General features: G+C 40.0%; 1 protein-coding gene across 2 annotated transcripts; it reads right to left on the reverse strand.

Annotated features, from left to right (window-relative positions):
• Window positions 1-658: 658 nt before the first annotated feature.
• LOC111546973 (histone-lysine N-methyltransferase SETMAR) lies at window positions 659-14,591 on the reverse strand. Of its 2 annotated transcripts, none has more exons than XM_023218588.1 (3): window positions 14,369-14,591; window positions 4,142-4,256; window positions 659-1,712 (listed from the first exon to the last, which is right to left on the reverse strand). In XM_023218588.1, the coding sequence occupies exons 1-3, from the start codon at window positions 14,437-14,439 to the stop codon at window positions 678-680; spliced, it is 1,221 nt and encodes a 406-aa protein (XP_023074356.1). In that variant the 5' UTR covers window positions 14,440-14,591; the 3' UTR covers window positions 659-677. The 2 variants fall into 2 exon arrangements, with proteins under 2 accessions (XP_023074356.1, XP_023074355.1); XM_023218587.1 differs by having other exon boundaries at window positions 4,142-5,005.
• Between the last annotated feature and the right edge of the window lie 1,054 nt (window positions 14,592-15,645).

The following is a 15,645-nucleotide window of genomic DNA, read 5'->3' on the forward strand; positions in this document are numbered from 1 at the left end:
AACTTTGGGTCACATGCTACAGACAGTTCTCAAGACTAATAATTTACATTTATTGAATACTTTCTATGTACTCAGGCATTGTTCTAACCCCTTTGCATGTGTTAACTCAATCTTCCCAACTAAGGAAACTTTCACTTGGAAAGGTTCAGTGATTTGTTCAATGGTAACACACTGGAGTGTGACTACAATTAGGGCAAAATTTTTCATTTGGCCAAGAACAAAATCTAATAAAATCTAATATCACTGATATTTTGTGAATAGCAATTTGAAAATTAAAAAAAAGTTTTCAAAGAAAAGCTTTGTTCTTCAAGTGTGATCGTTATTATTCTTGGGCCAAAATGTTTTTCAAGGTACATATTTCTACTCTTTTTTTAAAAAATTATTTTATTAGAGTCAGGGTCTCACTATGTTGCCCAGGCTGGTCCTGAACTATCAGACTCAAGTGATCTTGAGTCTTGGGCTGAGGCCCACCTCAGCCTCCCAAAGTGCTGGGATTACAGTTGTAAGCCACCATGCCAGGCCACATTTCTACATTCTTAATGAAGTCTGTGGAATCTACTTCAAATGCAATTTTAATTTATGTTTCAATTCTATGAAGATATTGGGTTGGTGCAAAACTAATTGCGGTTTTGGACCGTGAATTTTAAATCATTATAACTAGGCTCAACACATTTTTATTAATCAAAATAGGAACCATTACAATCAACACATTTTTGCCAACGAGAAATAAGTTGGTTTATTCCTGTGGCGTAAAAATCCGTGCTTCGGGATTTGACGAACTCTTGGAAAGCATTTTCTGCATCCTGCTGGTTGTGGAAGCGTTTTCCCTGCAAAAAGTTGTTGAGATGCTTGAAGATGTGGTAGTTGGTTGGCAAGAGGTCAGGTGAATACGGTGGATGAGGCAAAACTTCATAGCCCAATTCATTCAACTTTTGAAGTGTGGGTTGTGCAACATGCGGTCGGGCATTGTCGTGGAGAAGAATTGGGCCCTTTCTGTTGACCAATGCCAGCTGCAGGTGTTGCAGTTTTTGGTGCATCTCATCAATTTCCTGAGCATACTTCTCAGATGTAATGGTTTCACCGGGATTCAGAAAGCTGTAGTGGATCACACCAGCAGCAGACCACCAAATAGTGACCATGATCTTTTTTGGGTGCAAGATTGGCTTTGGGAAATGCTTTGGAGCTTCTTCTTGATCCAACCACTGAGCTGATCGTCGCCGGTTGTCATATAAAATCCACTTTTCATCACACGTCACAATCCGATCGAGAAATGGTTCATTGTGGTTGCGTAGAATAAGAGAAGATGACACTTCAAAACGACGATTTTTTTGATTTTCAGTCAGCTCATGAGGCACCCACTTATCGAGCTTTTTCACCTTTCCAATTTGCTTCAAATGCCGAACGACCGTAGAATGGTTGACATTAAGTTCTTCGGCAACTTCTCTTGTAGTTGTAAGAGGATCTGCTTCAATGATTGCTCTCAGTTGGTCGTTGTCAACTTCTGATGGCCGGCCACTACGCTCCTCATCTTCAAGGCTCTCATCTCCTTTGCAAAACTTCTTGAACCACCACTGCACTGTACGTTCGTTAGCAGTTCCTGGGCCAAATGCGTTGTTGATGTTGCGAGTTGTCTCTGCTGCTTTACGACCCATTTTGAACTCGAATAAAAAAATTGCTCGAATTTGCTTTTTGTCTAACATCATTTTCATAGTCTAAAATAAACATAAACAGCAAGTAAGATGTCATTAGCAAAAAAACACAAAGAAATGCCCATTAAAATGATGTATAACATGACCACATTTATTTAAGAATGTATTCCAATATCAAATACCAAATTCCAACAATGCAAAAACTGTAACTACTTTTTTTTTTGGAGACAGAGTTTCGCTCTGTCACCCAAGCTGGAGTGCAGTGGTACAATCTTGGCTCACTGCAATCTCTGCCTCCTGGGCTCAAGTGATTCTTGTGCCTCAGCCTCCCAAGCAGCTGGGACTACAGACATGTGCCACCACATCTAGCTAATTTTTGTATTTTTAGTAGAGATGAGGTTTTAGCATGTTGGCCAGGCTGGTCTCAAACTCCTGACCTCAAGTGTTCTGCCTGCCTAGGCCTCCCAAAGTGCTGGGATTACAGGTGTGAGCCACTGCACCCAGCCCATCTTTTAAAATTTGAATCTTATAATTATAAAAATATTATTTTATCATGGGATAATAGGCAAGTGGAAGTATATTTTTAAATGTTTTCTCTCAAAAGAAGTGTCAACATTGTCAAGAATATGGCACTGAAGCAAACAAATGCAGTTAACTTGCTGCTTAGAAAAGACTTGGAATAAAGACTCTTTGACTCTTATCTTAGGAATCGGGTGTCTAGGACTAAGTGCTATATAATAAACTAGTGCCTGAGGACAAAAAATTTTCAGGGGTCCACATTCAGTCAGTTGTCTCTGGCAGAGGCACTGAGTTGGAGGGGGCTGTATGTGTCCTTGTCTCTGAATGGAAGATTGTCCTCTGGGAATATCTCTGCTGTTCAATAGAGAAAGGCAAAAGGACATAGAAAAGGGTATCTGCAGAATCAAATGGTGAGCCAATCATTTTCCTTCTGACCATTTCTGTATTGCTTCTGAAGCAGCTCAGTTATTAGGTGAGCTTGTGAGCAAGAAAAAGCACATTTTGGAGTGAGGGATATAAACTGCCTTATAAAAAGCAGGACTGCTTCAGAGACATTGAACTAACACAGGAAAATTGGCATGGAGAAATGATTAATTTTGAGGAAAAATTTTGATATTATATATTTGTAATTTGGGGCATTTTATGTGTACTCTAGGGCCATTTGTTCACAGAGAACCATTCCATATAACGTTATATGAACATGTAAACCCTAATATACTTAAAAACAACTCAGCTTTATTGAGATATAATTCACACGCTGTACATTTCACTCATTTAAAGTATACAATGTACTTATATTACAGTGGAATAGTGTTATATATAACACGGATTCCTATAATGTTGAAAGTGCAAGGCCTCCTAGTGGTAGGGTTTAAATGTACTAGAGAAGAAATTAAATTAATAATATAGGGGCTCTAGTAATTATTTTAGCTTTCAAAATGTCTGATAAACCTACATAGTAATTTTTTTTGCAACATCCCTGCTTTAAGGAAGGTAGTTAGAGATGTTTGATGCTCTAGAAGTTTAAATGGGATTATAAAACTCCCATCTCCTTCTGTGGTGTGGACAGCATTATTTTTCTGTTATTTATACAAGAAGTGAGGCTGTTTGAAGTTTTGAAGCATAACTTTACAAGATTTGGAGTATAGCCAAGTATATAATGAAAAATTTACAATGTGTTTCCTTTTCTGACTTCTGGTTACAACATGTAAGTCATTTTCATGGTTGTATTTTTCACTACTGGTGGTATTTATATTAGAGTTTTAGCAGGTGATAGTTAATAATGCGTTTCTCCTTGATTCATGCTTAGAAACAATTAAGTAGGATACAGGAGTCAGACAGAAATCAAAATGTCAGCTTTACTAGTTAAAATTGGTTGGAAAGCAGGGTTTAGGTATGCAGCCACAAGGGTTTCTTGGATCATTATTAGGTTCGATATTAGTGCTAGAAAACTTACAATAACAGTGGCTTAAACAAGGGAGACACCATTTCTCATCTGAAAGTACAAAGGTGTCAGACCATGACTGGCAGGATGTTCTACAGTGCCAGACACCTAGACTCCTTTTAATCTTGTTGATTTTTCTATGCAATGGCTTCCTTTCCCAGGGTCATCCTGGGGTCTAGGATGACTGCTCCAGTTCCAGTCATCATGTATACATTCCAGCCAGAAGGAAGAAAGAGGAGGTGAAGGGCAGGATATCTCCATTTAAGGACTTGTCATTTTTGCTTATATCCCATTAACTAGAACAGTTACTAAGACAAATCTAACTACGAAAGTGAATATTCTGGGTAGTCATGTACTCATGTTAAATGGAGAATTCTATTATAGAAAGAGAGAAAAGATACTGATGGACAACTTGTAGTCTCTGCCACATTCCTGAGTTCAACTTACGTAACTAGGCAGAGGCAAAGCTAGCCAACCACTGTCTTCCACTAGAGGGAGGCGCAAGCTGCTTATCACTGAACAGACTCACCTCAAGGGTCAATCGCTTGCAGGAAGGGAACACAGAAGGGGCTGAGCCACACATGCTGGGTTCCTTCTCATTTCCACAACTGATGTTCGACTTTTCTAAGGGGCAGTACAGAGAACTGTCAAAAGGCAGGAAAGCAGTACATGATTTGGCACCACAGTGACAAGGTTTTCTTAGTTTCCCATTATCTAGCCTTTCTTTGTCTTCACTGCCTGTTAGATTAAGATATCTTCCTGAATAATCATAAGAGAGTTCTTCTTCTGGCACAATATCTTTGGCTGCAAAAAGTGCCAACTTAGGTACCATTGAGTCAATTCGGACAGGAATCATCAAAAGATTTGGTTCACAAGAATGATTAAGGAATCTTCCAATATTTCCTATATAAGTAGGGTCAACAAATGTTTCCATTACCTGCCCAGTATAAACATGTTCCCTGATGGCTATAATGTAGTTGGAGTCAGATTTTGTTTGTAAGTGAATTCTTCTCTGAACTTCAGAGAATCCTAAAACCTCACCAGCATATTCACAGACAAACCTTCCTTTTGGTATAAATTCCAAGGTACGAAGTCCCCAGCCTTTTTTATGCGTCTTGAACACTTGGAAATGGAACTGCAGACCTTTCTGGACCACTCTGTTTCTGCAGTGGTCACTGCATCGGCACAGGATATTGCATTCAAAAACAGGCTCTGCATACTTTCCTCCAGATCCTATATCTCTAAGGCATGAGTTATCATCATAGTTCTCTCCATGGCGGAGACAGGAGCAAGTGCCAGGGAGGCAGGGAGTTTTGACACAAATGCATCCGGGAAAGGTTATTTGAGTGGGATCAATGTCTGCTCCAGGTCCAACTACATGATCAGGAGTGTACTGTAAAAAATATACACACTGTAAGTGAGCATGGCATGTCATATATTTCCTATATATTCCAAGTAGCTTTTGACTGGGACCCATTCTAATTCTAACATATATAAAAACAGTTCAAAACTGACAAAACACAGTGTACTAAGATATTGTCCAAAAAGATCTTTCTTCAATAAAACAAGAATTTTTTTTTTTTTTTTTGGAGACAGAGTCTTGCTCTGTTGCACAGGCTGGAGTGCAGTGGTGTGATCACTGTTCACTGTAACTTGGGCTCAAGTGATTCTCCTGCCTCAGCTTCCTTACTTGCTACAGCTACAAGTGGGAACAACCATGCCCAGCTAAGATTAATTTTTAGAATTTGTGGTTTTATTTTAGGTTATGTATAAGGATGAGTTGGGCATTATAATACTTAATATATATAATAGTATGTTATATATAGGTACGCATAATGACATATACATGTATTTATATATGTATTATGTATGTATAAGGACAATAAGAAAAACACTATTTTTTCCTCTTATCAGAAATGGAAAGTTTTGTAACTTATTTTGTTTCCCTCTTAGCTTTGGATGTCAGAAAACTCAGTGCTGAATTTAGTGTCTGAGTACAGTTAAGCATTTTATCCTTAGCTTTTGATCTCTTTTACCTTTACCTTATATACATGCATATATGTATTTTAATTGTGAGTTACCTCAGATACAGGTTGGGGATAAGAAAGTCATAAATGACAAGTCAATTGCACACAGAATTCCAAAAATGCTATTTCTTAGATATTACTAGATATTTAAATTTATTATAGATGTACACTTGTAAAGAAATTCTGTTCTAATTAAATGAGAAAGGAATATAAAAATTACATTTATATAAAATATATAAAATATAAAAACATTACATTTATAAAATGTTATATAAAAAGAAGACAATCCTCAATCTAAACTCTAGGTGAAGCCTGATCTCTGGTTAGATCCTCATTAGCATCATGAAGCATATTTTCAAACTGTGATTTCATATTAAAGTATCTCTCATGAACCCAGATTTTTTAATGTATACAGTAATTCTTGCTTACATAAAACCCAATCCATTTTACACCTGCTTTATTCCAAAAAGGATTGAATGAGACTCACAAACAGGTAAGATAAATGAACAAGTAAGGAGAGTAAGGTGAAAGGGAAATAGAGCAAACAGGTCCAGTGAGCTTAGACACACAGTGTGTGGTAGAAGAAGACTGGACATTTGGCTCTGCCTGAGAGCTGCCAATTCAGACAAGGATATATGATTAGATACACAGCTTGCCCTGCCTGTAAGGAATAATCTCATTGTTCAGAAGTGGCACTGACTTTTTTCAGTATTGATACCAGGAAGGAATTCCACCAATGTGTTCTTCTAAACCATTCTTTTCCAGGAAGCAGTTTCATGGGCTTTTTTTATTCTGGTCCTCAATAAAGGCTGCTGGGATCCCATAACAGCACAGTCGGGTAAGAGCAGTTCTGCAAGGAATGAGTTGCATGGCCTTTCATTGGGGATAGATTTTAAAGCACCTGGAGGAATGTTTGCACCATGTCTTCCAGTCAATCCTCCATTAATATTTTGTCTCCAGTCCAAGCTTTAGAAAGGTATTGAACAGCAGGTAGTTATACTCCCTGTGGAGGCCTCAGGTGGAGCTATGTAGTTAAGTGCAAAACCCTATGCTAAAAAAAACTCTGAGCTGGGGAGGATTGACATCCTCTTGTGAAAGATGAGGAGGACAACCAGTGGGAGGAACTGTGGGGGAAGGCCAACATTCTGCTTAAAAAGTCATTTGGGGGTGGAGAGAGGAAATAGCTTTTGTTTGTGTTGTTTCTTACAGCTTTAGCTTAGCAGGAATATCCTAAATGGATAAAGGATGGGTTAGAAAATGATGCTCTATCAGTCAAACTCAATGACTGCTGTTTTATATAGAATCTATCTTCAGCTTTTTAAAGGTTCAGTGTTGAAATGTAAATGGTTACTGAGACATTTTTAAAAGTACTTGTAAAATGAAGATCTCTGTTAAACTTTTCATGTTAAACTTGATTTGTCATTAAAGGCGCACATATTTTTAAGGTACTATATAAATCACTAAACGCTAAAGTTTTTTTTTTTTTGACATGGATAACTTCTTTTAAAATCAAGTCTGACTTACTGCAGTTTTCTAATCAGGAAAGCAGGTGAAAAACAGTTTTATTTAGTTATTTTTACTTACAAATTTAAAAAGATTTTCGAGAATCTCATGATATATTTTTTAGAATTCTGCAATTAAACTTACTGCACAATCTATAATCCTCTAGGGACTTATAGATGGTAGCTAATTCCAAATGAACGCAGATACCTTCCAAAAGATAACAGAGACTTCTGGGAAAATTTCCTGTTTAAACAAATTTTTTCCCCTTGATGGATGTAATCACTGATCCTGATACCAATAATTGCTTTGAGTCATCTTATCTTCATGTTTCCATTTTCTCCTCCATAAAAGGTCAATAAAATATCATTTCAGATGATAATGACTTAAAAAATGACTATACTCAAGAATAATCTTTTGAAAACCTTAGTCTAATTTAATATCTGATTATGTAATTACCCATCTTTAAAGGTATTTACATATTGAAAAGCTATTTATTATTTTCAGAAATAAAGTTAGGTCATTGTCCTAACATTCTATTCAAATATTTACATGCCACGTGGTTAAACTTTGAGTAGTCATGTGCTGCATAATGACTTTTCAGTCAGACCACATATATGCATACACAGTGGTAGTCCTGTAAGATTAGAATACAGTATTTTTACTGTATGTTTTCTGTTTAGATACACAAACACCACTGCATTACAAGTATCTACAGTACTCAGTGTAGTAACATTCTGTGCAGGTTTGTAGCCTAGGAGTGATAGGGTATTATCATACAACCTAAGTGTGTAGTAGGCTGTACCATCTAGGTTTGTGTAAGTACTGTGCACTCTATAACGTTTGCATAATGACGAAATTGTCTAATGATGCATTTCTCAGACTGTTTCCCCATAGTTAAATAATAATTGTATCTGAAGTATAATGGTATCTGAAAGCTAATGTAAAGTAGGTTACAAACTGGGAGTCAGTTGACATGACCTAAGCCAGACTTCTGCTGAAACAATTAGGGAAGAGGCAATCTCTTTCCACTAGAATTGTTCAACTGTAGTGTTTGCCTGGCATTTGCAAGTTCTCTCACATAGATGAGGCCTACTGAGTGGGTACCCTACCACAGAAATGGGGAGGAGGGGTGTGAAGGGGGAAGGTGGTGGGAAGAAGTATCTGACAATACTTTTAGAATTATCGGGTCCAGACATGCCTATAGTTACCACTTTTGGACTTCTCTGATTTGAGGCAATTCCTTCCCTTTTTTGTTGGAGCCAGTTTGTATTGTTTATGTTTCTTGCAAACAAATGAGTCCTGACTGATACACCCTGGGTAGAAGCTGAGAATGGTTTCAGGAAATGGCTAGAAAATGTACTCTGTTAACCAAAAATAAAATTCTAAGTCCCCTGATCATCTGAACGGACCCCTCCTCTCAGCAAGGGCATTCCAAAGCTAACCTGAAAAACTAGTTCAGGTCATGATGGGAAGGGGGCAGGGGTCAGACATGCCTCATTACACCCTCTTCCCTTTTGGAATTACTGATAGAACAGACTCTTTAAGTCTGATAAAAAACATTTACAATCTATTCTCTCTGAAGCCTGCTTCCTGGAGGCTTCACCTGCATGATAATAAACCCTTGGTCTCCACAACCCTTTATCTTACCCAAGACATTCCTAAGTTTTTAGACAATAACAATTCCTTCAAGCAAACTGTTAATCAGAAACTGGAAGCTTCTGCTTCCAGCTGGGCTGTCTTTCTGGACTGAACCAATGTACATTTTACATGTATTTGACTGTTGTCTCATGTCTCCCTAAAATGTATAAAACTAAGCCACATCCCAACCACCTTGGGTACATGTTCTCAGGATCTCCTGAGGGCTGTGTCATGGTCCATGGTCACTCATATTTGGCTCAGATATTCAAATATTGTGCAGAGTTTGACTCTTTTCATAGACAAGTCAAAGGTGTAAATGGTCAATGAACAAAGATGTCTTCAATTAGGAGGTTATACTAGAGCAAAGTATGCAGGAGACCAGGCAGGAAAACTCTGTGACTATGGTCTTGAACTGTGAGGAAGCAGCGGAGAGCTTCCTAGTGTAGAACATGGAATGCTCTAAAGGAGACACAAACTACAGCCAAGCTCTTATTAGCACTGTGATTCTGGACAAGTGACTTGTTAGGCTTCAGATTAGTTGCTATAAAACAAGGATAATACCCGCATTTGGGGTGGCTATCATGAAATTTTAATGAAATAATGCTGTACTCCATGTCAGACACTTTATAAAAATATTGGCTTCTTTCAATTCTTCTATATATTACTTTTAGATGTGATATTTAAAACAACATGTTTCTGGCAAATTACTTAACATTACTAAATATTTTATTTATTTCATAGGTTTCTGTGAAAAAAAATGACAGAACTGGCTTAAAAAGCTTACTCTAGGGATTAGCACATATGTGTTCGATAAAAATTTTGCAGGTAGTATATAGTAGGGTAGTGAAGAAAATAAGTTCTGGAGTTAAACTTTACAGGTTCAAACATATTCAAACCAAAACTGTGTCTAGGAAGCCATTGGACTGTATACCTTTCCTCCATTACTTCTCCATTTGAGTGGGGAAAAGCTAAGAGCTGACTCAGACTAGACTTCTTTCATTTATCAAGTATTACCTTACTGTATGCAATATTCACATACTAGGATTTAGAAATAGTCAGAAAAGTGTAAAGGACATAGAGAATGGGATTTTTTTTTTTTTTTTTTTTAAAGACACTGCTGCCCAGGCTGGAGTGCAGTGGCATAATCATAGCTTACTGCAGCCTCCAACTGCTGGGCTCAAGGTCAGCCTCCCAAGTAGGTGGGACTACAGGCATGCACCACCATGTGTGGGTAATTTAAAATAAAATGTTTTTGTAGAGATGGGGTCTCACTTTGTTGCCCAGGGTGGTCTTAAACTTCTGACTTCAAGTGATTCTCCTGCTTTGGCCTCCAAAAGGGTTGGAATTACGGGAGGGAGCCACCATGCCTGGCTGGGATTTTAAAAATCTCCTGCATTGTTACAATGTAAGTTTTACTTTTTCTTCGTATGTATCAAAGCACAGAATTAGTCATGCAAGAGCTGGGAATAAATGCAAAATGATCAGGACAAAATGATATACTGGAAACCAGATCCTTGAAGCACTGGGTGAAGATTTCAAGTATTCTCACAGAAAACTTAAGAGAAAATACACTCTTGTCTTGGCTATTCCTGTCTGCAATAATTTCTTTCTTCTCTGAAATAGACTTAGTTAATAGCATGAACTTCAGGGTCTAAATGACACAGACTGTAGGGCTCTCTAATTGTGTTAAATGTGTAGGGTTACCTTTCTAACAGATACATGTCTCAGGGAAAAGCATGGTTATGAGGTTTGGAGTGTGGCATGCTGATGGGGGCGGGGTTCCTATCCATTGGACGAAGCACACAGCAGGTGCTCAAGAAGCATTTTTCGATTGCCAGATTGCAGCTCTTGATACTTATTAAAGAGAAGTTTGACTTTCTGAATCACATTCTGTACCGAAGACCCAGAAACTGAAGTATGACACTATAATATTCTAGGCTTAAAACCTGGGCCTCTGAATTATAAAGAAGTGCTGTGAAAATCTTCATTCCTTTTTTGGTTGTGTTGAAACCCCAGCTACAAGAATCTCTGTACTTGGCCTCTAGCCTCATAAGTTTTTCCTCTAAGCAGCTATTAGAAGACTGTGAGCCAGATAATTCTTGTCAAGGCCTGCTGAGATCTTAAAAATAATGTTTGAAGCTGGTTTCAGAGACCTGAAAAATGGTTAGATCCAACTGTTAGTTCAAGAAAATCAATTAGTTTATTTTCTACTTGGCTTTCAACACTGATGACATTATGATATGCTTGTTTCCAATATGAACATTTGAATTTCTTTTTGCCTTTTCACACAGTAGCCAAAGGCAAAACAGACACACAGTTATTTTTATCTTGAAAGTTTTTCATGCCTTAATTCTTATGTGTGCATATGCCTGTGAAGGCAGGGTTTGGAGCAAGCAAGCTGTTTTGACCTTTTATAAGAGTGGTTTTGTGTTTCATGAATATATGGAAGAAAACGAGTTGAATGCACTTTTAGGCTTGTCACTTAAATGTTTCAAGCATGTTTGATCTTCTTGGTAAGAAAGACAATAAGGTCTCTTAGGAAGGGATCCTGTCTTATTTTTGTAACTCTAACTCTATTGAGAACTGTGCATGTACAGAGACAGAACACTGTGGGACTGGGTTTTAATCTCCCAGTTTTCATTTATGCCCACCAACTGTAGACATAACAATCAATCATAAAGCTTCCTCTTGTCGCTCCTTTCTCCCCTTTTAAAAATAGATGTGTTTATTTTAATATACCTTGCGAAATATAAAACCTCAAGATTTTATGGACATTAATGATTACAGTGATTCTAAGGGAGATACTTATATTACTTATTTTTAAATAATGCTTAAAGTGAGTTAATTAAAAAATATGTCGGGCAGTTTTACAGATTGTTCTTGGATATGGCAAAGAAAAATATGACCCAAGATTATAAACAGATTTATAGAATAGCCTCAAACATACACACATACACATACACACACACACACACACACACACACACACAGGCACAGCAGGAATACTGAAGCTAATCATAACAGCTGTAAACATCTTGAGGGTAGAATGTGTTTTTCTGTTTGTTGTATTCTTTGCAGCCCAACCCACCACCTTGCATATATTTAGCTCTCAGTAAATATTTGTTGAATTAAGAATGGACTAGAACAGCGGTTTTTTTAATCAGTGTTTTTGACCAGGAACTCAGCAATGCTTAGTCCTGAGTAAGTTTTCAGAGACCACTGTTTAATATTGGGCCAGTCAACTGTATTGTTAACATAAATTGTCAAAGGTAGTCTGGGGAACAATAATAACTTCTGACATTAATATCTTATTCTACTCTTTGAGGACTAAACTCTTGATTTTCTTTTATCTTGCCCAAATTCCTACCTAAGGCACCTGAGGAGTCATGGCTCACAAACCATAAAGTCTCATCAGAGGAGTTTTAATTTTAACCCTATATAGCATGGTCTGCTTTCTAACCTGATCTGGCATAACATCACATAACAAATAAGGGAAGAAATCAAAATATTTTAACCCCAAATGTATTTCCTTGCCATATCTTGACATTGCCCTGGAGGGTTGTCTCTTGTGGGAAAAATCCACATTCTATAGAGAATCCCCTTTCCCCCTCTTTTTCCTTCTTTCCACAACCAGGAGATAATCAACTAAGAGCGAGGCACCTTTTTAAGTTTGATAAGAAACATTTTCCAAACTGCTCCCTCTGAAGTCGGCTGAGAGTTTCCTCCGCACAATAAAACTTGGCCTCTACTTGGGGGGTGCGGTGGCTCACGTCTGTAATCCCAGCATTTTGGGAGGCTGAGGCAGGCGGATCACTTGAGGTCAGGAGTTTGAGACCAGCCTGGGCAACATAGTAAAACGCTGTTTCTACTAAAAATACAAAAATTAGCTGGGCGTGGCTGTGGCTGCCTGTAATCCCAGCTACTTGGGAGGCTGAGGCGGGAGAATCGCTTGAACCTGGGAGGCGGAGGTTGCAGTGATCTGATCACACCACCACTCTAGCCTGGGTGATGGAGTCAAGCTCTGTCTCAAAAGAAACCCCTTTACCTTAACCTAAACATTTGTATTGATCCCAGGTCTTCAGATAAACTCTACCAATTGTTAACCAGAAAAATTTTAAATCTACTTATAGTCTGGAAGCCCCTCTACCACTTTGAGTTGCCCCGCCTTTCTGAACCAAACCAATGTACATGTTAAATGTATTTGATTGACGTCTCCTCTCTCCCAAACGTGTATGAAACCAGGCTGTGCCCTAATCACCCGGGATACATGTTCTCAGCATCTCCTCAGGGCTGTGTCACAGGTCATGGTCACTAGTATTTGGCTCAGAATAAATCTCTTCAAATATTTTACAGAGTTTGATTCTTTTCCTGGACATCTTTGAAAGCTGCTATTGAATCTATTATCTTATCTGATCCTCACAACGACTCCTAGGAAAAAGAAAGGGCAGATAGGGTTCAGTGTTGATAATGGATGGCTATGCATTTTAAAATTATTATTTTCATTTTGCAGATGAATAAACTCAGGCTCTGGGAAGTAGCTAAGATGGCTAAGCTCTAAACCATGCTCTCCAACTTCCACGTCCAGTGCTCTTTCCACTTCAAAATCTTTGGTCATTCCTTATTCCTTAGGTAACGCTCAGGCCAAGGTCAGAGGGATAAGAAAGTCGGAGTAGAGGCTGGGAGCGGTGGCTCATGCCTGTAATCCCAGCACTCTGGGAGGCCGAGGCGGGTGGATCACCTGAGGTTGGGAGTTTGAGACCAGTCTGACCAACATGGAGAAACCCTGTCTCTACTAAAAATACAAAAATTAGCCGGGTGTGGTGGCACATGCCTGTAATCCTAGCTACTCGGGAGGCTGTGGCAGGAGAATCGCTTGAACCCGGGAGGTGGAGGATGCGGTGAGCCGAGAGAGTGCCATTGCACTCCAGCCTGGACAAGAGTGAAACTCAGTCTCAAAAAAAAAAAAAAAAAAGAGTAGAAAGGGCTTTGAGATAGTTAATAGCAGCGAACATTTACTGAGTTCTTACAGCAAACCAGAAAGCGTATTTTCCTTGCAATTTTCAAAGCAATCCGGAAGAGAGGTACTGTTAAATTGGAAGACTCTAAGGCTTAGCCAAAGCTAATTTATACTTGCCCAAGAGCCCACAGCATGAGGGAGACCACAGCTAAGGCTGACTCGAGGGCCTGTTTTTATGCACGACACCGGGTGCTATCCACTAATAGGCCCCACGGCTTATCCTACCTGTGAGAGACACCTGAGACCGGAGAGGTACATGACTTCCCCCTTGATGCCTCCTTGAGTTTTGAGGACAGGACTGGGACAAAAAGCCGGGTTCTCATAAGGCCTCTGATTCTGCGCTTCAGGGAATGGACTGAAAAGGACAGCACCCTTGCTAAGGTGATGCCGTGAGTTAACAGAAAAAGGCCCAGGCCGGGGCATGCACACCTATTCCCGCGCACCACCCGGTGTGCTATAAGAGAAGACAAAAGGTCGCGACTGGGAGGCCGTCCCGGCGAGGCGGCTTGAGAAGGAGACCACGTGGGGGAGCCGCGCGCCTGCCTCCCGCGCCGCCTGGCCCCGCCCCTACCTGGAAGGGCGCCGGCGCGGCCCCCGGGGGCCACGCGCCCACCGGCAAGTTTTCCTGGCCGCACGCGACATCCAGCTGCTCAGTCGGGGCCTCAGGCTTCTCCTTAAACTCCGCCATCCCACAAGGCCCTGTCTTCTTCGCCGCTTCCGCTAACATTTACCCACCTCACGCAGCGCCTACTACCCTGACAGGCCTGGGCCGCGCGGTGGATGCTGGGACTTGTGGTCCCTTGGACCCACCGCCTCATGGGAATTGTAGTTCTTTTCTCCTCACGCGAGGCCTGTGAAAGCGCTTCCCTTCCTTGACTCTTTGGGTCTGGCTCCCGCTTTGATTTGAGCCAGAGGCACCACAGATAATTACAAAGCCGTGTAAGGTACGGACAAAACAAAGTGAGGTGCTTTGGTTTTTCCTGGGAGCATCAGAGAGGGGGCTTTGGAGGTGAGGTCATTTGTCCGGGTTTTTGAGGACTCAATGAACGTTTGTGGAGTGGAGGCAGGGATGCATCCTAAGCCGAGTGGGGAAATGCACACCAAGGTTTCTAAAGATCTGCGACTTGCCGGGAAGTTGACTGACATGTGATAGGGTTTGTGCCAAGGCCATAGCCTCACAGGTTGCCTTAAGGAATTTGTGTGGGGCATGCGCACTCCCTAATGGAGCTACCTGTGCCCCTTTGCCTGTCCTTTTCCCTCCTCTCCATCCCTCTACCCTCACCCCTCCAAGCCCCTGCCCTGCCAAAGGATTCTGATAGCTTAAAGACTGCTGAATCTGGTGGAGCATTTTCAGCCTCACTGAAGCTCTCTGACATGATTGTCCTGCTTCTCCTTGAAACTGTAAACCAAAAATAAAATTCCAATCCTCCGAATCATCTGAATGGACCCCTCCTCTCTGCCAAGGTTAACCTGAGAAACTGGTTCAGGCCATGATGGGAAGGGGGGTCCAACATGCCTCATTATGCCCTTCTTCCTTTTGGAATTCAGGAAAAGCCAGCCAGCATCAACATCAACACAGACCTTAAGTCTGATAAGAAACATTTACAATCTGTTCTCTCTGAAATTTGCCTCTTAGAGGCTTCATCTCCACGATCATATTTGGTATCCACAACCTCTTATTGCAACCCAGACATTTGTTTCTATTGTTTCTAGGTCTTTAGATAATAACCAATTGCCAATCAGAAAATCTTTAAATCTACCTGTGACCTGGAAGCCACTTCTCACCCACTTCTAGTTGTCTGCCTTTCCAGATCCAACCGATCTTACGTGTATTGATTGATGTGTTAT

This window comes from Piliocolobus tephrosceles, chromosome 2 (genome assembly GCF_002776525.5).
Source record: "Piliocolobus tephrosceles isolate RC106 chromosome 2, ASM277652v3, whole genome shotgun sequence".
NCBI lineage: Eukaryota > Metazoa > Chordata > Mammalia > Primates > Cercopithecidae > Piliocolobus > Piliocolobus tephrosceles.